The following is a 26666-nucleotide window of genomic DNA, read 5'->3' as shown; positions in this document are numbered from 1 at the left end:
AAATTATGTGGGACCGTATCAAATGCCTTGACAAAATCCAGGAAAAGGCCGTCAGTATCAAAACCTAGGTCAGCATTAAAGAACAGGTCATTGGTAAATGATAATAGCTGAGATTCACATGAAAAGTGCTTCCTAAAACCGTGCTGACAAGGGTTAAAAAATGAATTGGTTTCTAGGAAATTAACTAGGTGTGAATATATGACATGTTCTAGAATCTTGGAAGGAATGCCGGTTAATGAGATAGGGCGATAGTTCTTGGGTGAATGCGTAGTAGGTGACGTGTGAACACGAACCACCTTCCCATCTTTCCAATTGTCGGGTAGAATTGAGCACTGTAAGGACTGTTCCAAAATTTTAGACAGAATCATAGATGAATACACGGCAGTACATTTTAGAATTTTCGACGTGGTTTCATCGGGTCCTGCAGATGAAGATGTTTTTAAGCCGTTAATTACATTGGTTACACCATCCCAATCTATTACAATGGGATCCATAGGTGTGGAATTCCGAACCGCAACCACAGGGTTACAAACAGGTGACACGTTATGAAAAACTGATGTGAAAGCATTATTCAGCACAATGCAGCATTCATCGACAGGAATAGCGATGTCGGAATGTTCTAAATCTATTTGCCTGTTAGTTCTCCCGCCAACTATGCTCCGAAATTTACGAGCGTTACTGTGCAAGTACGAAGGAAGTGTAACAGTAAAGAAAACGTGTTTTGCTTCAGCAACCGCTCGAGTATAAGCAGCGTTAGCAGCTTGATAATCTGACCAACGTATCACGTGGTTTGAGCGTTTCGTGCATCGAAACAAGCGCTTCTTTTGGTTGCGCACGCTGCGTAATGTTGTGTTGAACCGTGGGGACGTTGGTCAGATTTAACAATTCTTTTGGGTATATAATGATCAATAAGATACAATAATTTGCTTTTATACATCAACCAGTTTTCATTGACCGAGCGCTGATCAAACTCAGCAATAAATTCACCAACAAAGTGTTCCATTTCTACCGCCATAGCCTGAACATCGGCTATAGAAAAATCACGGATATGCTTTACACTTTTTTTTTTACGCAAACACGAGCTTGCATATCAAAATGCAGTACTATGTGGTCACTTATTCCTGGCTGATAACTTATTGAATAAACAAGGTCAGGTGAGCTGGTGAGGATCAAATCTAGGGTGTTAGAGCAATTAGGAGTAATGCGTGTTCGTTGGTGGACGAGCTGAGTGAGGTTAAAATCAGAAAATAGATTTATGAATTGAGTACACTCAGACGAATTGTGCTCTAAAGAAACAAGCTGGGATTGCCACTTTATGTTCGGGAAGTTAAAATCGCCCAGAAGGAAAAAAGGTGAATTTGTATATCTTACAAATAATGTGTTAAGGATGTCGTGAAGATCAGAACAAAAAGAGGGTGTGGCAGAAGGCGACCTATAGCATGCGCAAAACATGAAGTCACGAGAGGAAAAATGTACGCGTACACAAATCAGTTCCAAAGACGAAGCAACGCTAACAACTGAAGAGCCAAATGGTGTAATATTGTTAAAGAGCGAAAGGTTTGCGTTACAGGGCTGTGAAACGATGATGCTAAGGGATGGAGTGCACCGGTGTTTCTTTAGCATTTAAATTCAACTAGTAGGGCCAAGTAGTGCACCCAGCGTCTATAAAATGGTGGTCTGGTTGATGAGTTAGACCAGTGGTAGAGTTGGTATTGGAGCAATAACTAATGCATTCTTTTCCAAAGACAAAACGTTTGAGGATGGCACAGTTGCAAGACAGTTGCGTGATAGCATAGATGTGGTTCTAAGGTAACCGGTCATGAAGAAAACAAGGTGTTACTGGCGCATGCAAATTATCAAGAATTATTTCGCAATATAGGAATATAGAAATGGCAAGAAGGTCACGTTTTCGAGAAGACATTTTAAATATATCTTTTCATCAAGCTCTCGCCGTATAGCTCAGAGCCAGGTTCGTTGAAGATATCCTCCGACGTGTTCTTTTTTTGGCTAATATATCTGCCACCGAGAAAAAAAATAATAATATAATATTTGGGGTTTTACGTGCCAAAACCACTTTCTGATTATGAGGCACGCCGTAGTGGAGGACTCCGGAAATTTTGACCACCTGGGGTTCTTTAACGTGCACCTAAATCTAAGCACACGGGTGTTTTCGCATTTCGCCCCCATCGAAATGCGGCCGCCGTGGCCGGGATTCGATCCCGCGACCTCGTGCTCAGCAGCCCAACACCATAGCCACTGAGCAACCACGGCGGGTACCGAGAAAAAAAAAAAAGTTTATAATAAAAGCAGCGCCTTCTACGTTACTGAAACAAATGAAGCCGACAGTATTTTGCGAAATGATAATAAATTCTACGTTACGCCAAACTGCAGGAAAAGCACATTTGACGGAGCAATGTGGCCGGAGTTCTGAAGTGCAGACAAGATAAATTTCTTCTGGAATGATTTTACTTTTTCTTCACTCTTGTAGTAACATGCCATTTGTCGTAGTGTGGTAGAGTGTGGTTTATGATAGCACTGGTAACGTAAAGCATCCGTAGCGTAATTGTTACAGTATGAGGCTTCTGTGCTACACAGATCTTATGTTCGATTCCAGCCATCGGATAATTACATATATGTATCCTGCAAATCGCGACGATGAATTGCCCCAGGGGCACATACTTAGCAGCACATATCGACCCACATTTATAGACTGCGCTATCCCGGCATCAGCCAACAAAAGGGGCTAGAAACATACCAGATACCAAAAAGGGGAGATAACCCGCGAGGGCCGTCTTTGTATTTGAAAAGTAAAGCGAAGAAGAGATGTCAGAACGAAACGCACGCAAACGTCCTAAGACATTCCAGAAAATATTGACTTTATACACTTTGATTTTTCCCTTCTAAGACATTCGCGTTTTCACCCGACTGCTACGTTGTTTCTTCAGGTGAGAAGAGCAGCAGAGGGCCTACGAGGATTCCGTGGCGAGATTTTACTTACATTAGACTAGGATGGGAGCGGCTGAAGCAAGTTGGGATTAACTGTCAGCTTTGCCAACCTTCGCACGTTATGTTCCTAGGAAATCAGCAAAATGCAGAAACCTCCAGAATACTGGCAACGTGATGCACGCAGACACGATTAGATTATCTGTGGGATTGGCCCACCTTGTACCATGCTCCAATCTGCGGAATCAGCCTAGTTCAGTGTTGATTTCTGTGCAGCGGTAGGTATAAACAGCTACCAATAGAGTGTATGTTTATGGTAGCTTAGAGATACTTGTACATTCAAACGCAGTTATCGAATGGCATTTCATATTTACATCACATGACGTACCCTGCAGTAAAGTATAGGTTTGTGTGTATATTTCCCGGGAGGATCTCACAAAGTTAGCGCAGTGATAAAAATGCATCACATCGCGCAGGATTGCGAATTAAAATCTTTAGTGGAGGGGAAGGTTGCAGTGTTTCAAGTAATGACGGAGTGGGCAAACTGGTCCAATCAGTGGAGGTTTTCACTACTATTGCCAAATAATGACAACTGTAATGGCAACACTCACCGCATTTATTGTCCTCATGGCGATCGTCAATGTAGCACAGAAACCTTCGATGAGTGATAGGAGGTAGATACAAGAGAATGCCTCGGAAGCCGTCAATAGCCGAGTCGGGTCCAGAAGAGCCAGTGACCCATACATTATGATTATCAACTGCGAAAAACAAGAGACTCTTTCTTACCGACCATTGCAAAATATACTGTTCACCGTACACGTTAACAATACTTCAGTCCCAGTTCAATTTTAGTCCATTAGGCTTCTTCACTACATTTTTGCTCAGTGAATATTTCCATTACCCGTCAACGCAAGATTCACGCTTTTCAGTACAAAGTCTCCAACGAGTCCGTAGAATTCGTATCGTCTTTCAAATACTTACGCATCACATTATCTGATTATTTAACATGGAATCCACATGTCAGTAACGTGATATCATCAGCCAACAAAACATTGGGATTTCTTAAATCTCATCTTCGACTCGCCCCACATCTAGTGAAATCGCTTGCTTACAAGGCACTCGTTCGGCCTAAACTAGAGTATGCATCCGCCATATAGAATCCGCATCAAGCTAACCTCATAAGCGTCAGTGTTTCAGCTCTGTCGCATAGCCACTGTATTGCTGTACCACAAGTTGTATTACTCCTCACTCAATCATGCCACCATCGTGAATTTCTCCCCGCACCAGGCTTGCCCTTCAAGATTTTCGCCCAGGTGTCGTAACTGTTACTTTTTCTGTTCCTTCTTTCCGCATGCCGCTAAACATTGGAACGGCTTTCCCCAACATATCGTTGACATCACCTGTGCATCATAAATTGATGAAAATTTAAATGACCTTTCCGTATATAAACACATGCGGCAGTGTTATTCATGATTCCTTTTGTTGATTCCACCCCTTATGCAATATCCCCTCGTGGGGTCTTGAAGGAAATAAAATGGAACAAAATTCAATAAACGAGGCTTACGCTGTGTGGAAGCTGAACAGCCGACCTTTTTAACAAAACTATCTTGGTTGGCGTTCTGTTTATTGTGTTTCGAATATGAATCTACTTTCTGACCAGACGGGATGCCCATTGATTTCAATCATCATGACGCCGTAACAATATAGGTCAAATCATCACTAACTGCACACACGTTTTACGAAATATTGCTACTGGCATTAACATCGCTAGCTATCTTTTCTTCTAAAATGCTGACGCGCTATGCTCTCGAAGGCACAGTGAAATGATCTGGTGCGCGCAGATACTTAAGCGATGCCTACGCGCTCGGGGCCAGTACCAGCGAATATTCTTTGAATCTCGATTCACTTCAGGCCGTCTCGAGCAAAATATGATCCAGTTATAGCGCCTTGTGTGCATAACCACATGCAAAATTTTTAATTAGCTTGATTGGCCCTTGTCCACCAACATAGAGCACGGAAGCCGTGGACGACGGCAGTAGTGAGACTGAAAAAGCAGTGAGTCCTTGATGATTATTAAAATCGATGATTGACAGGAAAGTAGTGACCTTTTCAGAAGCAGCAGTAAGTGCTATATTTCCTTCAAATCAGGTGCAGAGCATTCAGTGACCGCTCGAAACCGGATTGGCTATACATCCAAGCCGTGAGTTGGGTGTTCCAGTGGCTTGGTGAACTAGCGAAGTCCCCAGGTTTTCTAAAGCACTCGCTTCCACGCCGAGCTTTTAATTTAGCCAAGAGTGGGTTAAGAAAAGACGCATTTGTGGCTTACATATATTATGAGTGTTTTTCTGTGCTGTTTAGCTGCGTTCAAATATGTACATTTGCTGTAGGACACTACGGTCCCCGTTCCTCCATGCCATGTGGTGGTCGAGCTGACGGAAATTGATAAGCTATAGGCTACACCGCTGCAGAATTGTCTCACCAAAGAACTCAGTGCACTGTAGATGGCGTCCACAGTTCCATTGATCACGTTCACTTTGAGAACGTGCCGCAACTCTCTTTCCCTCAGGCGCTTTAGGGAGTCAAGGTGACTTTGTTCCCACGCATACATCTTCACGGTTCGTATGGAACTGAGCAGGTCGAGCATGCACTTCAGCCGGTCGTCACGAAGTTTCATGCTGCGCCGCTGCAAAGGGGAAAAGAGCGAAGAACATTGTAAGAGGCATTTCATCGGCATTAGGAAAAGCAGCCCGCCCGAAGTATTGCACCTGTTTTCTGCTCGTCAACTTCTCACAGCCTAGAGTGCATTTTTTTCTGACTTACTTAAATTTCAGACCTTTGTAAAAGTCGAGCCCGGTGTCACGTCATTCCCCGTGAAGCCCATGGAGGAAGAAAAAATATAGGAGGCAGCATTACGGCATGCAGCCATCTTTGGCAAATGAACACGCCGTGAAGCCACAGTGGTGGCCTAACAAATGACCTCTTGCTTTGAAATCACGAAGCAAGAATCGAGATTTGCTGCGACGTTTGGTTCCAAGTAGCTATGCGAGTAGTTTTTAATCAGTGGGCGCTTGTTCAGCTACCCTGCCGTTGCTCTGCCTGCAGAGCGGGAACATTAAAACAAACCGCGCACTTTGGCGAGCGACAGGGTGAGGGGCCACCACTGGCCCAACAGATTCTGGCTTCAATCGCGTTGCAGTATGCTCCCTCCTCTTATTTCTTTCCTCCATAGTGAAAGCCATCGCGCCGACCAGCTTGGCGCCTTAAGAACGCCGAAGAACTCGTCAATTTTTTGAGTGCGTTGTATTGCGTTTTTCATCATCATCATCATCAGCCTGGTTACGTCCCCTGCAGGGCAAAGGCCTCTCCCATACTTCTCCAACTACCCCAGTCATGTACTAATTGTGGCCATGTTGTCCCTGCAAACTTCTTAATCTCATCCGCCCACCTAACTTTCTGCCACCCTCTGCTACGCTTCCCTTCCCTTGGAATCCATTCCGTAACTATTGATGACCATCGGTTATCTTCCCTCCTCATTACGTGTCCTGCCCATTCCCCATTTCATTTTCTTGATTTCAACTAAGATAGCATTAACTCGCATTTGTTCCCTCACCCAATCTGTTCTTTTCTTATCCCTGAAAGTTACACCTATCATTCTTCTTTCCACAGCTCGTTGCGTCGTCCTCAATTTAAGTAGAACCCTTTTCTTAAGCCTCCAGGTTTCTGCCCCGCACGTGAGTACTGGTAAGACACAGCTGTTATAAACTTTTCTCTTGAGGGATAATGGTAACCTGCTGTTCATGATCTGAAAAGGCCTGCCAAACGCACCCCAGCCCATTCTTATTTTTCTGATTATTTCAGTCTCATGATCCGGATCCGCAGTCACTAACTGTCTGTGGATTGCGTTTTTAAACGACGCAAAAGGCTGTGATAAGTTTATTAGGGCACTACAACTATGGCGACGACGCTCAACTTTGGAGCGTCGACGACGACGCTCCAAACAAATGTTCACTGCCATCCTCACGTAAGCGAGATTCCCTACTCTATTATCATTAGTACACCCACTGTTTCACTGCATACCAGTGATGTACAGGCGGAGACAAAACATTTTGCGATATCTGAGCAGGTGCCAAACAGCACAGTTACACCCTCTGAGGAAGCAAGCGCCCGGGGTCGAGACATGGAATTGTTCATGTGCGTGCTGTCGTGCTCATGTGGCAGCTTCTAGCCATTTCTTGCCAGCTTGCTCTCGGAATCGCGACGAGTGCAGGATGTTACGCTAGGAGAGCGGTGTCTGGTTCGGCCGTTGCGATGTGCGTCAATGCACACCACGCTCCGCGAGAAAAGGGAGATGAAAGTAGAAATTTTGCATCGCCACAGGGGTGAACTCTATCCGTATCTTTCGCGTTACGTGCTTTACGCACGAGGTTACCGTGGCCGACCTCTTTGCATCGAGTTTCCTGTGAGTATGTATACAAGACTAACAGTACAGAGTTGCTAGCTAAAGTGGTTCGTGGCCATGACTTCGAATGTGGAACACCCTTTAAACTGCATACGTAAATTAAGCTTAACAAGAGGCAATCTCGAGCCCCTCTGGTCTTGATCATCAACTTTGGTGGAGGAGGAAGAGGAGGTAAAACTTTATTCAGGTTCTGTACAAGGTGCTGTCACCTTCATGAATAATCCCGTGTTGCGACCGGGAGGTCCAACCTCCTAGCCCTATCGCGGGCGCACTGGACCGCCAGGAATTGGGGAATGTGATCCTGGGATTTAATCATTCCTAAAAACCGATCCCGGGAAATGCCTGGGCCGAGCAACCCACACTCCTAGAGCATATGTTCAAGCGTGCATATTTCTTTTTGCACTCTTTGTACATATTCATGTCTGGATGGTATATGTTACCATGATATGTGCAGCTGAATAATATGACTGTGTTTGTAATTGTCTAAGTGTAACCGCTTGTGCTCCGTTTAGTCTATAGTGAGGGGGTGCAAACTCCCTCCTTCCCATATAGTAATGTTTTGTAAGTTCATTCTATGTCATGAGCGTAGCTTGCGGTAGGTTCTCCAATCCAGTAGAATCAAAGCCATATGTTACAGCGGCCTGGTCTGTAAGATCACATGCGACGCTGTTGGCCGATTCATTTGTATTGAATGGAATGTCATCAAGTGAACCAAGGTGCGCCGGGAACCAATAAATGTAATGTGTTTTGTCGTAACTATTCCCACTGTCTGTGGGACAACCTTGCCCCTGTTGAAAGCTTTAATAGTCGTTTTTGAGTCACCATATGTTTCTGTTTTTTATCGTCTCTTAGTGCCGATGCAATGGCAACTTGTTCAGCGACTTCAGGTTTGCTGGTGTAAACCGTGGCGCAGTCGGTGTGTTTGCCTTGGTGATCCATTACCACCGCCGCGAAGTTAGTTCGATCCTTGTATGCAGCCGGATCAACAAAACAGGCCCCTCTACCCCTATTATAAATTTTCTTGATTAAGGCCCTGACTCGGGCAACCCTCTTGGGGAAGATATGTGTTGGTTGTATATTCCTGGATAGCGGAGCGACAATTTCGCCCAGGAATTTTTGATGTACTCTAGTGCTCTGTTCTGTATCGGTAATAGGGTTGTTCATGATCTTGTCTAGGACTGATCTTCACGTGCTGGTTGCAGATAGTCTCGCTATTTGTGATATTTCTTGAGCCTTCGCAATCTTTGTGGTCGTATTGGGTACTCCTAACTTGAAAAAATTTTCCGCGCTGGTTCGAATTGAAAGCCCCAACGCACTTTTAACAACCTTCTTGATCGCCGCATCAAGCTTTTTGTGCTTAACCAGCGTCCAATTGTACATGGCGGTGGCGCATAAAATATGACAAAGTACAAAAGAGCTGATTAACCTGATGAGGTTATCTTCTTTCATGCCCTTTTGTCTTCCTGCCAGGCATCTGACCATCTTTTCTCTCGTTATCCGTTGTAAGGGTGATTTTGTTGAGCTCCGTATGGTTTCCAACGTTTGCATCAATGAGAAAGCCTAGTACCCTGATCGCGCTAACTCTGGGTATATTGACACCATTTTCTGCAAGTAGGTGCATATCACTTACCGATAGAGGTTTTCAGCTCTTAGGCCTTCCCCCTTTTTCACGTCTATGAAGTAGCAACTCCCATTTATGTGGAGAGCACCTTAGTCCAGTGGCGCTAAGGTATTCCTCAAGCGTCCTGATCGCTTCAGTGAGTACGTCCTGTACGAGTCCATCACTGCCACCAGCACACCATATAGTGAGATCATTAGCATATATGGTATGGTCAATGTCCTTAATGTTGTCAAGCTTTCCGGACACACTAATCGCGCACAGGTTGAAAAGAACGAAAGATATCACCGATCTAGGAAGGTATCCTGATCTCCGAGCTTAGCGACTTCTGAGTTTGTTTCTGCGACCTTTATCCTTGCTGTGCGTGCTTCGAGAAATGATTTGATGTAATTATACACCCTTAACACGAGTCCAATGTCTTCTATCGTTTTGAGGATGTACTCGTGCTTGATGTCGAACGCATTTTCCAAGTACAATCTGAGTATATAGCCTTGGTATCTCTAAAATATCCGTCAAGTATGTGGCGTTTGATTTGCTCCATCGCATCCTACATGGAATGTGGAGACCTAAAACCCAGTATGTTGTGAGTGTCATATTATTGTCCTCTAAATGATCTTTCAGCCCATTCTCATTCTAAATGATTTCAGCCATCGTGCATACTGAAAAGATTTTGCGCCAAAAAAAAACAACACCTGATGGTTCCCGAGTGGGCCTAGCCAGGTCGCGTAGAGTTTTCTTACGTCTATAGTGGACAAAATAAAGTTGTTTCACTCACTCACTAACACACAAGAAAGAAGACAACACCGTCGTCTTTCTTCTGTGTGTTGTTTTTTTGGGGCCAGATCTTTTCAGTATGCAAGATCACCAACTAGACCAGCACATAACTCTTCTGATGTAAGTGATATTGGTCGTAAGTTCTCGAAGCTCGTAGTTGATCCAGTTCCGGTATTGGTATGACTTGTGTGTTTTTCCGTTCTTCTGGGACTTCCCCTGAGCTCCATGCTTCATTGATAGAGGCTGTTACTGATTCAATTGACGGCTCATCGAGACCGCTGAGTGATCTGTTTTTTACTCTGTCAGGACCAGGGGCTGACTTTCGATTTATTTCACTCAGCACCTTCCGGATTTCAAGAAGTGATGGAGGGTTGGTCGAGTCCACTTTGAGGGGCTCCTCTGTGTCCTGATGGAAGCGGTTGGTCCTGCTCATTTTTAACTGGTAGTTATTTGTCAGTTAGTTGCTTGGTGACTGCTTCGATGGGCTGATCCTTAACGTCGATTTGTATAGCTATGGCAAGGCTATGTCTTTGGTTGGCTATAGTGCCTTGTTCATCCAGCAGATGCTTGATGAGTTTCCGCTCCTTGCCGCTCCTTACTTGCCCATCGATTGACTCACAAAATTGATCCAACTGTTTCTTGCAGAGTGTGTTACAGTGTTGTTTGATTTGTTTGTTAAGTTCTGCGATTCTTTTTTTCAGCCCACGATATCTTCTTTGGGCCCGCCACTTCCGGGTTACGGCTTCCTCGGCCTCTATGAAGCGGGCAAGTTCTGAATCTATTGCCTCCACATTATTGTCTACAACAATCCTTTTGGACGCGGTTTTGATGTCCCTTCTGGTGACCTCACACCAGCCTCTTAGGTTGAGTTTGGTGTTTTTTTCCACTTAGTATTCTTAACTTACCAAACAGGTAGCAGTCTACTTCCTCAAATTCTCGAGCTTGGACTTTCTCAACTTCTAATTGGATTTCTGTTACACAATGATCGCTCCCAAAATTCATGTTGGGGTTAGTCCAGGACACATGCTCTGTGTTCTTAATGAACGTAAGGTCAGGCGTTGTGTCTGTGCAGACACAATTGCCTACCCTGGTAGGACGTGCCCTTGGCATTCGCCGTAGCGTATCCCCGTAGCTAGTGGGCTGTATTAAAGTCACCTAATATAATAAGAGTTCTACTTCCAGCTAGATTAGATATTTCAGATATTCTTTTTCAGATATTTTCTTTTCAGATATTCTCTTTGAATGTTGTTTGTATTGTTTCCGACTGCTGTGCATGTTGAGTACGAATAAGCTGTTGTTCCTTTGATTTTGTGAAGTTGGTACTACAACCTCAGCCATGACGCATTCTAAGTTTTTGTACATGATGCCCAAGTCATGTGGAATGTGTGTATGCTGCGTGTTTGTTGTACTTCCCGAAATTCCACTGCCATATTCAAAGTTCCCACTAAGTGTGAGCCATATCGCATATTCATCTCCCCTGTCTGGGAATTATTGTAGCTCTGAGGAATGATGAACCGCACTGTTCTCATACGTTCATGGACATAGTCATCACTCCCAGGGTTTTGATTCTTTCGCCAAAAGCATTTAATCCCTCCTTGGGATCATTCAGTGCCGTCCGTATTTCGCCTACACTCGTTGTCAACTGTGAAACACTGTCCATAAAGCATGTGCATGCTGTCTCTGAAAGACGCCAGCGCTTGTTTGATTTCCTACATCTGTGTGTCAGTGTTCTTGAGCTTACTTAGCCCCATGCTTGGCTTACATGGGTCTCCACCAGCGGGCTCAGGGACCGGGGTTTCCTTGTGTGTATTAGTAATATCTTTGTTTTCTGCTTGTTTAGCAATGCTTAAGAGTCTCCTTATTGCCGCTAAACCTCCAATCATGTCCTGATTCATTTCTTTTAGTTATGCATTATCTTTCTTATGTCTTTCTATCTCACGGTCCCCACTTTGCTCTGGGGGTGGGTCACAAAGCATGACACTTACCGGATCGGCACGCGCGTCATCGATCCATGCAAGCCTTGTTTTATGGGTGTCCAGGTGAGGCGTCGTCTTGTCCGTTATGGTTCGTCCCTTGAATTTGTCGGCCCACGAAGAACCGTTGCTTCCTTCTTCGAGTTTTGACACGACCGGTTGACTCCAATCTCTTCATCCGGAACGCGCCCTGGATTGGAATCTGGATCTCGGTCGAGATCTGAACATGCTTCTTCCCTGGAACATTGAGCTGCAGCTTCTTCCCCTGGAACTGACCTACCGGACATGACACGCTTCTTCCCGTGGAACAACGTGCACCTGCCGCGGGATCTTTATTTTGGCAGCGGGTCGTTCTTGTCCTTGTTGACGTTAGTTGGAATCGCTCTTTCGTTGCTCCATTTTCTAACTACGCATGGAGTCGCATAGTGCTGTTTACTCATTTTGTCCACCGTTGGGTGTGGACCACCGCACAGCTCATACCTGTGTTGGCATTTATGTTACTCAGTCAGATTCACTGCGCCACAGCCTCTGCATATTGTCCCTTCTGGAGACGGGCACACGTCAGCTCTGTGACCGAGCCGACACACAGCGTAGCACACGTCGACTTATTGTGTAGTGATTATCTTACAAGAACCGGGCCGTATCTGACAAAATTTGTAACCTTGTTTCCATCAAAGGCAATCATCACCGTATCGGTATTCTGGATTCCTTTAGCGACGAGCGCCAAAGAGTTTCTTGGATTGACTATGTTCTTCTCCCGCTCCGCTGGACCATCTGCTACGTCAATGTTCCTTATCAGTCCTTTGCACGTACTGTGTAGTGCAGCCTGATATGCATTGATTTCAAAGCTACATCATTCCAGCCTAATTGACCTTATTCTTAAATATTTCTTAGCATTCTCTCGTTCCGGCGTACTCGCGATAATTAGGTTTTGTGGACACTCGGGGCGTATGCTGTCTGACAGAATGTGGTCTGAGTTAAGAGCGACTGCTTCAACAAAGGCTTTATCTATCTTGGTGGAATGAATGGTGCTAATGTTTTGTCTGCCACGTGGTCGGAGTATGACTTTAAAGTACTCTTTGGGCATGTATGGCATGCGGGTCGCCCTGGAGACGCTGTTCTTGACTCGACTACCGTTCTCGAATGTTCCAAGCGACGTAGACATTAGTTGATTAGAAAATTCCATCAGCTGCTTCCCGCTGCTTCTTAATGACAGATGCGCAAAATTTCAAGTGGCACCTACACGGCTATCTAGGATATATGTTTTTAAAGACCGTATTGAAAGGTTTTGACCTTTCTTGTAGGAACGCAATGAAATAGATATCCATCACTGCGCAAATGTAGTACATTCATGTATTCAGTGCTTCAAGGTTATTGGTGGGGATTATTGCTCGGTGAACGAATTGCAAATTTGTCCTCAGACACATGATCTTAATAAAAATGTTAACAGAAAACACACCTGGAGGCTGTAATACGACATCACTGCGATCCAAAATCCAATCAGCGCGGCCAGTAGCACCGACCCACAGCTCAATCCTGGACCCATACCCACTCGAGTGGTCAGCATGTAGATGGCGATTGGCAAGGTAAGCAGGCCGGACAGAGGTAGCAGAATGAGCTGGGCGCTGAACGCGAGAATGGTGCAGTCAACACTCATGACGGACACAATGTATCCAGAGGAAGTCGTAGCACGTGCCACTGGAGTGTAGTTCAACACCTGCATGCATGCAGAAGGAAGATGGTGGCATGATCTGCGAGAACGGAGATGAACGCGCTCAGTGGTCACTGTTTTGTGTAATGAGATAATGAATGAACCGGCGAGAGCCATAGAAGACTGTTGCAGATGAGCATGGATTGACAGATGCTGAATGTCACGCTATGGGATGATTCGTTGGGTATTCCTGAGCCTCGCCGTGCTTTCTAAATTGAGCTCATCAGTTTTACTTGTCTTATCACTGCTATTTGTTATATATTTCAAATGATAGCAGAGGTATTTTTTCTATGTATACCGAGGCTTCACAGTCTGTTGACCTCATTCATTCATTCACGAAACTTTATTAGTGTCCTGAAGCCCGGTCTTTTCAGACCGAGGCGTTGCATTTAACAAATATTCAAGCCCTTCTATTCTACTTCTTGTCATCAACTGAGCTTAGTAATAGAGATAAAATATTCAGAATGGGCGCCAATGATCAAGGACGGCACATAACGTGTTGTGATAGCACTAGAAAACTTGCAAGCATGGCGCGGAGTAAGCTGGCACAAGACAGGCGCAACTGCATTGCTTAGAGTCCCTCGTCTTTCGATGAGCATAACTTAATGATGAAATTGTGGATTTGCCACGTAACTCTTCAGGTGTCACGATAAAAAATACTAATTGGGTAACTAAAGAAGACTCAAACGGGTATTTTGTGTAATAGCTTCGTAGAAATAAAGTATAATGGGCCAATTCACTGTTCGGGAAGATAACAGGGGAAGTCATTCATATGTTATGCACACTTGAATGCTTATGCTTTAGTTATGAACAAGTTTCGATACATACTCTCACTCAGCAATTAGAACAAAGAATTATGCCCGTCCTTAGCACCAGTAACTAAGTATGCTACAACATGCATAAATTCAGATGAATGTGACTTCTGGATAGCTGCACGCGCTGTGCCGCGGGTGACGTTACACTGTCATTTATAAGTGCGACGTTTGTTTGCTTCGTATTTCTTACAAATTTGCAATTTCCTGCCCACCGTGATGAGCTCACCTAAGGTTAAACACACCTCAAGTTTTCTGTTAGAAGCCCCCAATGCAAGTGAAGCTCACCTCTAGTGTTATAAACAAACAAGTGAGCGATGCTGAGACCGATGTTGAAACGGCTCTTTCGGGCATTGGCGGGACGTCGTCTGCTACACTGGGCGGCGCAGAGACGCCAACAGCAAAGACGTTGTATGGGCACGAGAGGAAAGGGAAAACCTCGAGAGGTGTCTCAAGCCTCGTGCGCCGCCGACATTGCTCTTTCAGGTGAAAAGACTCACGCCTTTACAACCGTACCGCTGTCTTCCAGTACGGTAGCCCACTGCACGAACCATTATGCCACGATCGTGCACATTCATGTTTGTCTGGTGCCCAAGTCGCTCTTTGAAAGGTATGGCGCGTGTTTCACGTGACGATTTCTCGCATTCTTCTCTCGTACCAGATAGCGCTTTGCGGTGCTGTGTTAGACTGGACTTCATTCGGTAGTATTATTTACCTTTAGGACCAGCCCATAATTCTTCTTAGATACCAGCAAAATAGGTGAAGTGCCCCTATTGCGCTATTGCAACAAAATAAAACAAAAGTACAATAACCACAAGCAGAAAAATCGGAGTGAACCACAGTAGTCGTTTACGTATATATAGCGCTCAGGTGCGCCCTGAGTGTCTCCTACCTAGCGGGTGCCTCCTCTCCTAGCACAGTGTGATGCCACACATGAGCCTACCAAACCGGGCGGTCAAATGCGTTTGGCTCTTTCCTGTCGCCTCTCACCCTCGTCCCCGCTGAAAAACGGTGCCGCACAGGTGCTCCAAAGCCGGTGGAAATAGGCAACCAAAGCTGCAGCTTTGAAGTTATGCCACTGACTGTAATGAATGCTGGAGCTTGCAGGAACTGCGTTACTAGAACTCAGAGGGCCAGAAAAAACAAACATAAAGACGTAAATAGAATCCGCAGTGCTTTACATGACACAATTTCAGTTTATAAATGTTTTCTATAAATTTATTTAAAGCAGGGTGCTGTGGTGTGCAGGTACAGCTGCGTGTCTGTTTTTCGCAGTCTTAGTTATAGCAAAGCAGGAGCCATTCTGCCAGTCCGGAGTATTGCAACTGTGACTCAACGCTTACGTATATCGACACTGATGAATGTCTAAATTTTCTGTTCTTTCCACAGTTTACAATTAATTCGAAGAGAAGCTTCAAACGGTGATTATGGTTTCTTTCTTCCCGTTTGATTTTTCTTATCCTCACAATGTTGCTATGCAGCTCGGTTCGCTTTTATTATGACCGACAGGTAATAAGGACACAAATGGTGGAGTTTACCTAAAAGCAACAATAACACACACTTTAAAAACACAGGGCCTCTAAAATAAATTGAATCTATGCCAAGGTAGACGAAAATGCGTTTCACAGTGGTAGCGTGTTGATTGGCACAATAAGATTAGCAAATCAGTGTGCGCATGATGTTCGAAGACAGCGTGTAGTTTCCTGTCGATCGCTTGGAAAAATATGCTTTCTTTTTCTGGGTATCTAAGTAGGGCGACCACGATGGCATCCAGAGTTAGTAATCTGTCCTTAGCAGTTTAAGTTTGCACCGCAGCCTTGCTCTTTGATTCTTTGAAATGAATGCGTTCAAATTGAATGTGGCACGTTTGTATTTCCGATGTCCGGCTGGTAGTGGGAAGCAACAGCACACCTCTCAGGATAGACAAAGCGTAAAATACTTTCGCTTTTCCTTACCCTTCGGAGAATAGCACCCTGAGTCAGCACCTGCACCCTCTCCGTGAACCGGAGGGCAGTGTGGTTCATGTAGCAGGTGAGAGCTCCGTCGGCGAGGCAGGATATCGCAAACAGTAGCACCATGCACGCCGTGTCCGACGTTCCCGCAATGAGAGACCTGAAATGAGTCAACAATATCGGAGGAGTTCCGGTCCGAGGCTCAAATTCCAAGTCTGCGGATAACGAACTCTGTACTCACTCCAGCACCATGGCCCTTCCGATGACGACGAGATAGTACGCCATGCCGGAGCTGACAATCCACAGCAAGTCGCGCCATAACACGCGAAAGAGGCCGAACAGAAAGCGACGCTTGCTTCCGGAGGAGGCGCTGCATTTCGTCGAATAAGGGTCGAGATTAGCTTTTAGAGGAGGAAAACGTAACGAAAAACAAAAAGCTGCGCTGTCAATCAGCAGTCAGTGCAGCTATATTATTATTATCACACTTCAATTAGTTTAGGGTCCCTCTGGGAAAAAGCAGTTGCAAACCACTTGAAAGTGCCTGAGGGCCCAAGTGAATGGCAGCAGTGTTTACAGACCAGATGTGTACAAATGCACGCTAGCGGAAAACGGTAACAAAGGAAGTAAAGAAATAAGGAAATATAAAATACACATTTATTACAGGGAAAAGACGGGGAATGCTGGAGATGGAAATTGAAGACGATGAGCAAAACGTGAACAAGGTGAATGCAGGAGCCTGCATTCACGTTTTTCACGTTTCACACCTATTACAAGTGCAACGAAGGCAATTATTCATAACTTGCATACTTTCAGGAAATGTTCAGTAGTTTAAGAGAACGTAAAATCTCTAACGCTAAGATAAATCACAAAATAAGGCAAAAGCATAAAACACAATGCATAAAGATGCAAAGCACCATTCTGGTGATGATAGGACAACATAAAATGAAAACATTAACAATGTGGTAAAAAATGCTCCTTCATTTGCCTTCTGCTTTCTGTAGCAAAGCCGACGTCTCTATGTTCCCAGTTGAGCAAGAATGGAAACGTCAGCCATATGGATTGTAGCGAATAGCCAGTGCACCAACGCGGAACAAGCCACTTGTTCGAGCTGCAGGTGCATTAGTGAGATGCGTATAAGGTGCGTTTCCCTGCTAATGCGTAGTGATATACGCATTAGTAGTATGCGTATTTCAGATAATCATGCAATAACACTCTAAATTCGGCAATATTAGCATGGTCCGGTTATTTCCGGTCACGTGGCCATGCCGTGTTCCGCTATGCCTGTGTACGCCGTGTTTTTATATTTTTGTTTACGGCTATCCTAATATACGACATATTTCCCGTCGTGGCTTCACTTGTCCCTGAATGTGGATATGTCGCCACCCTCAGCGCTCTGATGAACCGCCGCGCTCAACGCAGCTTATTTGTGAGCAGCGGCTCTACACGGGGCTTGCACTGTCTTCTGAGCAGATCTGGCGCAAATGCGGAATTATATCGCGACTTTCCTTCTGTGGCTGATCTGAAACTGCGGAGTACGATTGGCTTACATGGTGGTCCTCTACCTCTGATTCAGAACGAGCTCATGATATGTGTACTCCACCCGGAGGAGCAAGGTTACCAGTTGAACAGGCCAAAACAAAGTTTCTAGGCTTAGCAAGGCGTCTAAAATATTATGTTAATAAATCATAATTAAAACAGAATTAATTATATTATGAAACGTGCGTATAGAAGCAGGAAACAGCCCTACAATTTTTTTCTTAGGATTTATAAAGCCACTTCTATAACTGAAGTCGGGCGGGATGACTCTAGGGCACGTTGACCGAAAAAAAAATCATTTACATTTCCGGCTTTTATTCGGCCGTTTATGGCCGTAAAATGTGAGTGCCGTGAAACAGTTGCTGGCATCGATATTTTGATAGACTGAAGAAATGTGACGATAGTAATCTCGTCGATTCTCTGCTCTTCTGTGACATTGAACGGCTGTGTATCGTTCAGAAGGCAGCACCCGATGATATATCGAAGCAAGAGATTCGAGTGCTTCAGGAAAAATTGCGGATTTGTTTTATTTGACAGGGTTTCAGTGCAATGCACGTGTAATGTAGTGAATACCGCAATATTGTACAGCACCTAAGTTCAAGCTCGAAATATCACTTACAAGTGCCAGTCGTCGCTTGTAGAAATGAATAAGGTGTCGAAAGACGCATTATAGCACACAGCGGTACCACGACTCGTATCGTTTGTGGTACAAAGAACTTTGGAGAAACTACGCAATTAAGTGAGGCTTAGCTAATCCAAACGATACTAGAGCTTAATTTCACCGAGCGACCCACGACATTCGCAGAAATTGATTCAAACGAACATGCGAATGACTGAGTGAAATAGTCAAATCCACGCACCCCTTTCGCACAGTATCATAGAGCCTTCTTACGGTCCTTGCACACAAACTGTGAAGGCTTGGCTGGATGAGGTCCCGAACTCTCGTAACGGATTTCCCGAGTATATTCTTGAGGTTCCTGCGAAAAAAAAGAAATATATATATATATATATATATATATATATATATATATATATATATATATATATATATATATATATATATATATATATATATATATATATATATATATATATATACATACAAGTAATACAATGACGTGGTGGTACGGAAACATTGCGGGAAATTAGTATGGCGCAGGTCAACACATAACTCGCACCCCGCCTACTCTTGCAGGCATCTTAAAGCAGCTTGCAAAAAGAAAGTGGTGATTTGGGCGAGTTGTCTATGCACTTCGAAGACGGGTTTCGGCGCGCACAAATAAAAGGCGGTGCGGGGTGCAGTGATTCGTTTGTCCTCTCACTCTGTACACCTTTTCTAGCGCCAAAATCCATTATCGTATTGCAGAAAACAAGGCACAAGTGTATACAGACGGAGTAGTTATTGTAAAGGACGCCTGATATTGAGTGCGCTTTGCAAACTGCAGATTTTCTCTGCTTAAGTCGTCGTCTTCCTTCCAAATTCTAAATTAGTGCTTCAGCAGTTACCTCTAGGCGTCCCATAGATCAATGATTACCGGTCGTCATTTGCAACAGTTACGTGAGTAGGTAACATGAAACTTGACTGCACACGGTGGGCGCCGTTCTGCTCCTTTTAGTGCACCACTGTCTGCAACGCGTGGTGACGAGAGTAACCTTGAAACGCGAATATTCCCCGCACTTTTGCGGAACGCCTTTTGGTTAAGCACCAACAGCACTGCAGAACTAATGGCGAGGTCATTAGGAGAGACACGCTTCTAGTACAGTCAAGCTGCTTCGACTTCGTCTGGCGCGTTCCTTGTGATGTTTCTTGTGAATAACGCCAAAATATAAATACATATTGTATTAGTGTTCATGTGCCTCTTCCAGCTTAGTTTTCAACACACAGCGGCGTAACGTGTGTTCGAACAACGTTGTCTGGGTACTACAAACCGCAACTTCGAACTTAAGTTACGCCATGAGTTTTATTTTACCGCTTACGCGTTTGTTTCTTTGTTTTTCTTTTTAGCTTTATTGGAGCTCATTTCAGAAGTGAGGGGCGGTAATTAAACATACGAGCAAAATGAGAAAACAAGCAGAAATATACACTGCGATAAAAACTGTAATCGAACAATTACATCACAGCTAGTGATAAGGTATTACGCATTCAAGTCATCACGCATATCCCACACAGTATGTAGTCAATGTCATGCGAAATGTTACTGGGGTAGCTAGCCATCAAACGTCGTTTGGGGCTATACAAGATGTTAGCACTTGCCGAAACATCCCCGTGGAATATGAGCTGTGGTTGATGAACATGTGGTTGACGACAACGACCAGGTACGACGTAGATGAAATGTACGTCGTTCCTGGTTGTAAGGCACGACGTAGATGAAATCAGAATGACGGCAACGACAATGAACACCGCAGCCCTGATGCTATCGGTATTTGAGATTTCCCCCACAAGCATCAGCATGCGAGGCTTTTTTCTGATGTTCTGTGTTCACACCTTCCGCGGTTCCATAGACTACCCAAGTTTTGCAAGAGTAGCTCTGCCATCTGGTTTTTTCAGCTCGAGCATCACTTTACATCATGATCGACCAACACTTGCGCTATATCACCGCAGATCACCAACTGCCAGACGGCCTACTTTTGTAGCTTCGACTTCTGCAGGTCCGGTCATCTATGAGAACCTGCAGCATGTCGCGATTTCGCCCTACTGCATCACTGTGGCTGCGCCTCGCTCACAACCTACGCTGCCGGCGCTGCCTGCTACATCTCCCCCGGATTGCGTGAATCCAACACTACTAACGACGACACCGTCTGAACACTTTACCTGGACCTTACCATTTAAGATTAGTCCAATCGTGCAAGCAGGGGGGGGGGCTGCAGCGGCGCGACTATCGCCTCCAAAACAGGCGATGCGCTCACGTGCAGGTATCGTGAGAATAGAACACGCGAGGCGCGCTCAACCGGATTGGCCGCAGTATCGGCCGCTCCAGAGATCTCGATACGCCGTGGCTGGCCGGCCTGAATAAACCGCGGCCTCGTCGCGCCGCCTCCCGCAAACCCGAGCTTTGACCGAGCCCAGCCACGACAGCCCAGCCACGAGAGCTTACACCATCGTGACAACGGTGACGGCGATACCGTGATAGTAGTACTACGACGATGGCAGGGACTCATATGTTAAACGCTACAACCTATGGCCCAAAAACGTAAAACAGTTCTAATCTGTTTTTATTCCAATCTCCTGACGTCAAATTTACGCAACCGCCGACGCAAGCATCGGGCGGTGACCCGCACTGTTGTCTGAACAGCTGAATGAAAGAGCTCTCCTCGTTTATAGGAGGTAACGTTTGTTTACTTTAAGAACGAATAACATTCCCCCTTGACGCAGCTTCTCACCGGCAGCTCTGACCTACCAGCCTCGTCCCCGGCATGCGACAACGAATTCCAAGAACTGCGACGCGTTCTCAGCTCACCTCCAGTACTGCGACACTTCGATCCTTCAGCACCAACTGAGATCCATACGGACGCTAGCGCTGTCGGGCTCGGCGCTGTTCTTGCACAACGCAAGGATGGCTTCGAAGAGTACGTCGTCGTGTATGCCAGTCGCACCCTTACTAAAGCCGAGACGAACTACTCGGTTACTGAGAAGGATTGTCTTGCCATCATTTGGGCAATCGGAAAATTTCTTCCTTATGTGTACGGGTGCCCATTTGACATCGTGACCGACCATCATGCCCTATGGTGGTTATCTACATTAAAAGATCCAACTGGTCGGCTCGCCCGTCGGGTATTGGGCCTACAAGAGTACGACATCCACGTTGTTTATCGCTCCGGCCGAAAACATTCAGGCGCAGACGTTCTATCCGGGCCATCCCTGCCCTCCGGTCCTGCCCACTCGTCTATTTCCACCTATGGAGCCTTCGCCCTCAACATTTCCGGCATGCCATAGAGCAGCACAAGGACCCATGGACCTCTTCACTTATTGAGTTCCTGTCTAGCCAGTCGCCAGCGCCGATTTGTCGGACGCTCCCTCGTCAAGCCGCGCACTTCATCGTTCGGAATAACCTGCTGTACCGCCGCAACTACAATTCGAGCGGTCGTAAGTGGTTGCTTGTTATACCCCGACACCTGCGCCCCGACATCTGCGCCACGTTCTATGACGACCCCCAATGCGGCCACGCTGGTGTATTAAAGACATACTCTCGCCTCCAGCTTCGTTACTACTGGCGCAGTATGTACCACTTCGTTCACCAGTACGTTGGGTCCTGCCTAATATACCAACAATGGAAGACGCCACCTCAACATGCGACCGGCCCTTTGAAACCATTACCATGCCCCGCGCGCGCGTTCGACCGCGTCGGCATTGACCTATACGGTGCGCTTCCCAACACTCCAAGCAGCAACCACTGGGTTATAGTTGCTATGGACCACGTCACGCGGTACGCCGGAACTTCAGCCTTAGCATCTGCCATAGCAAAAGCCGTCGCCAGTTTTATCCTTCAAAACCTGATTTTACGCCATGGAGCACCTCGAGAATTACTGAGCGACCGCGGTCGCGTTTTTCTCTCAGACGTCATTGCAGCATTGCTAAAGGAGTGTCGCATCATTCACTGCACTACGACGGCATATCATCCTCAAACTAATTGGATGACAGAGCGTTTCAACCGTACCCTTGGCGACATGTTCACCATGTATGTTTCCACCGACCACTTGAATTCGCATCGCATTCTGCCTTTCGTCACGTACGCTTAGAATACCGCTACGCAAAGTACCACTGCTTTCTCCCCTTTCTTTCTCCTTTACGGACACGAACTTCATGCACTGGACACGATTCTGCCTTACCGATCAGATGCTTCAGAGTGCAAGACTCTTTCTGGAGTGGCAGCTTACGCCGAACAATGTCGCCAGCTCGCTCGCTCTGTTCGTTCACATCGCAGGACCAGTGGCGCCAAAAACATCGCCAAGATTCATCCACTGCGGCTACGTGCTTTGCTCCAGGCTCGCTGGTCTGGTTGTGGGTGTCCTCTGCTCCTCCAAACCTTTCCTCTAAGCAGCTCTACCAGTACCATGGTCTTTACCGGGTACTGAAACAAGCATCCGCGGTCAACTGTCTCATCGAGCCAACGGAAGCGCCTTCCGACCAGCGTCGTCGCGGCCAGGAAATTGTGTACGTCTCCCCGCTCAAGCAATGCCATGACCCCCTGTGTTCTCCTGTCCTTAGGTAGCCAGCATGGCTACTCTTTCGGTGGGGAGTGATTGTACTGAAGGCACTGGGCAGTGGCCATGGTGCTGGTGAATGAGAAAAAGACGACTGAAAACATATTTAGCGCCAGCAAACAAGAGTGGAAGGAAGACGACACCACCAATGCACTAACTTCAACAACTTCATTTTCAAGAAATACACCTATATAACCCATGCGCAGTGGCGCCACCTCATCCAAATCTTAACCATCCAAAAAAGCCGTCTCCTTATCTAACAAGTCGACCGACGGGGCACTAACGCACGTATCTCTATACCGCCAGATAGCCTGACCCTTAATAATCTCTCGCACGTCTTTAGCTTTGTGCTTCGAAAGAACCCGGCAGGATCCATACACCGGCGCGCAGGCGCATTCCTGACAGTGAGTTGATTGCTTTGAGTTGATTGACCGCATTGTTTATTTTTCACGTTCAGACTATGTTCCCGTAATCGGTCATTAAGACATCTCCCTGTCTGTCCGATGTATTTTCCCCACAGGACAGCGGAAGCTCATATACAACAGCTTCTAGGCAACCCACTGGTGTTTTTCGATGATTCGTAGAGCATCCGGCAGCTGGCTTGCGGTACGGGTCCGTTAATCGACATATTTTTGCTAGCTTTTCTGGTGCTGATAAGATCACTTTTCTGCCCACCCGGCTGGCCATTTTGTTAAGATCATGTGCCGTTCTCGGCAGGTAGGGCACTACCACTACCTTCCTTCAGCATTCCGTCTGTTGATTTGACGCATCTCGAATTGTGCTATCTGACCTGCACCTTTTTAGCAGCGCCTCTACGACCGAAACTTGCACTGATTTCGGAAACCCTGCTGCTGATAACCTTTCTGACTGATCCATAAGGATCGTATAGATCTTATGGTGGTAAGGCTTCTTTAAAGCATTTCCAAAGCATGTTGGCAATGGTCCTCTTGACAAGCTTCGAGTGGGCTGAGTGATACGATAACAGGAGCTTATTAGCTCTAGGTTTACACCCCCAACATGTGTGCCGTTCCATGAACTCGAGCTGAATATCTAGGAAGCGGAACACGTTATCGGTGGGCTCTTCAATAATGAGAGTATGTGGGCCTTAGCGCACTTACTTTTCTGCAGGCCTTAGCCCACTCTTCGGTCTCGAATACCGTGCAGTCCTGTAGTAATGCGCTGGTGATCTCCTTGAAGTCCGAATTAACCACCGACGCCACTGCTCTGCTGTTGTGTCTTCTGTCTTTGACGAACGTTGCCGCGACCGTATACCTTGTGTTGTCCTTGTTCGCCAAGGTTCTCTCCACGTACTCCGCTCTTGCTTCTCTACGCGCCTTGTGCAGGTTCCGGTCCATATTCTTGGGTATCGGTGCGACTCGCAGTGTACTGCGATACTTGTTCGGAATGGCCTCGGTACGCTGGATCTCTTGGATCATGTTGCCGCCGCCATATCTTCGCAGGAGCACCCTTCCCGTGGGGGTTTGCATCAACCTACGGGCCTGAGAGCATAGTAGTGCTTCTATTAGTTCACTGAAGGTATTGTGCAGTCCCAGGGCCAGCAGTTTCTCGGTCGATGTGCGCTGCGGCAGGTGAAGCGCAGTTGTGTACGCCTTTCGCAGTATGGCGTCCGCTTGTTCTTCTTCTTGCTTGATGCATTTGTGGTAGGGAAAGCTATACACCACTCTGCTAACCACGAGGCTCGTGACTAGCCTAAGTGTGTCGCTCTCCTTCATACCGTGTCTCTTGCTAGATACTCTGTTGATCATCCGGGCTACCTGCATGGTGGCAGTCTTCAGCAGTGTCAGAGTATGATTGCACCGTTGATTGGACTGAAGCCACATCCCCAGGATCCGAATGGTGGTCTTCTCCGGAATGCATTGTCCCGCGAGGTATACGTTGAGGCTGAGCTCATCGCTTGCAGGGAACGTTCGATTTTGTTTGCCTCGCCACACCCTTAGGAGCTCGGACTTCTCCGTCGAGCAGGTGAGGCCCCTGGCCCTAACGTAGGTTTCTACGCAGGTGGCCGCTTTTTGCAGGCACTCTTCTTTTTCGCTGAGCGATCCCCGGTTCACCCATACCATGATGTCGTCAGCGTAAATGGCGTGCCGTATGCCTTCAAGTTGTTCGAGTTGTCTTGCTAGCCCGATCATTGCGACGTTGAAGAGGATGGGGGAGATGACCGACCCTTGAGGAGTTCCCTTGTTTGGGGTGCGAAACTTCTCTGATCTGACTGCTCCCAGGCCGATTGCTGCTGTCCGGTTAGAGAGGAAGGCCTTGACGTAGCCATGAATCCTTCTGCCACAGTTCAGGCTATCCATTCCTGTGAGTATGGCTTCGTGTCTGACATTGTCGAAGGCTCCTTCAATATCCAGTGCCATGATGACGTGTTCGCTGTTTCGTGGGACGTTGCTGAGCACCTCCTCCTTGAGCTGGAGGAGCACGTCTTGCGTCTATAATTTAGCGCGGAATCCAAACATGCTGGGGGGGTACAGCTCGTAGTCCTCCATATAATTTTGTAGCCTCATTGTAACCACCCGCTCGTACAGCTTGCCTAAGCATGACGAGAGAGAGATTGGTCTAAGATTTTCTACTTGCAGTTTTTTCCCAGGTTTTGGAATCATCACTACCTCCGAATGCTTCCACACCTCGGGTACTGTCTCCTCCGCCCAGTGCTTGTTGAGACAGTCAGTAAGTTCGACTACCAGCTCATCACTGAGGTTGCGAATCAGCGCGTTTTTTATCTTGTCTGCACCTGCAGCCGTATTCCTAGTGGTATTTCTTATTGCTGCTTATACTTCCTCTTTGGTTATAGGCCTGTCCAGATCAGAATTTTCTTTCCCCTTGTAGCACTCCATGTAGGCTACTGGGTCACCGTCCCCGAAGCACTTGTGCCTTACTTTTTCTAGCAGCTCATACTCTGAGCCCTGAAACTGGTGAACCAGCCTCTGTATGGCCTTGTTCTCCGACTTGGTTTTAGTCGGGTCCAGGAGTGCTTTGAGTATGCTCCACGTTGGGGCGGTACTCAGGGTTCCGCTTAAGGAATTGCTGAATTGCTGCCAATTTGCTCTCGCCAAATGTTCCGCATACTCTTCTGTCTTTTGCGTAATTTCCTCAATCTTCAGCTTTACCTTCCTATTAAACTTCTGCCTCCTCCAGCTTTTGGTCAGGCTCTGTCTTGCCTCCCATAGCAGAAGCAGTTTAGAGTCAGCCTCCGGTATTTGCTCTGTGCGGTCAATCTCCTTGGTGTAGTCGCTTTGCCTTTCCTTCTGCATATTCCCCCATTCCTCGATTGACAGTATCGCGCCCAGCGGATGTCCATCACAGGCTTGTCGAAAGGCATCCCAATTCGTTAATTTTGCTGTACCTATCCGACGCTTTACGTGAGCTATTCCGATTTGCGTCTTGATGATGTAATGATCACTACCCATGGTTTCCAGCATATTTTCCCAGACCGCCTCTCTCGCACTTCTTACGAAGGTGATGTCAGGGCTGGTGTCCTCCTGGACGCTGTTTCCCATCCTGGTGGGGACCTCTGGGTCCGTTAAGAGTTGGCAGTTTATATTGTCAGCCGCCTCCTTGACTGTCGTACCCTTTTTATCGGTGGTCTTGTATCCCCAGCTAGGATCCTTGGTACTGAAGTCTCCAACGGTTTCGAGCGTGTTGTTTTTAGCCAACCTGCTCACACC

The 26666-nt window shown here is 46.3% G+C and overlaps 1 protein-coding gene across 4 annotated transcripts in view; it reads right to left on the bottom strand.

Moving 5' to 3' along the window:
• LOC142558242 (ATP-binding cassette sub-family C member 2-like) overlaps window positions 1–26666 on the bottom strand; it is a 393191-nt gene that overhangs the window by 252692 nt on the left and 113833 nt on the right. For all 4 annotated transcript variants that reach the window (XM_075670389.1, XM_075670392.1, XM_075670391.1 and 1 more), the window contains 6 exons: window positions 18639–18755; window positions 16484–16612; window positions 16246–16402; window positions 13227–13484; window positions 5423–5626; window positions 3555–3701 (listed from right to left, as the gene is read on the bottom strand). In XM_075670389.1, the coding sequence (XP_075526504.1) occupies window positions 3555–3701; window positions 5423–5626; window positions 13227–13484; window positions 16246–16402; window positions 16484–16612; window positions 18639–18755 (1012 nt within the window). The remainder of the gene's footprint in view (window positions 1–3554; window positions 3702–5422; window positions 5627–13226; window positions 13485–16245; window positions 16403–16483; window positions 16613–18638; window positions 18756–26666) is intronic.

This window comes from Dermacentor variabilis, chromosome 9 (genome assembly GCF_050947875.1).
Source record: "Dermacentor variabilis isolate Ectoservices chromosome 9, ASM5094787v1, whole genome shotgun sequence".
Classification (NCBI taxonomy): domain Eukaryota; kingdom Metazoa; phylum Arthropoda; class Arachnida; order Ixodida; family Ixodidae; genus Dermacentor; species Dermacentor variabilis.
This window is presented reverse-complemented; position numbering and strand designations above follow the sequence as displayed.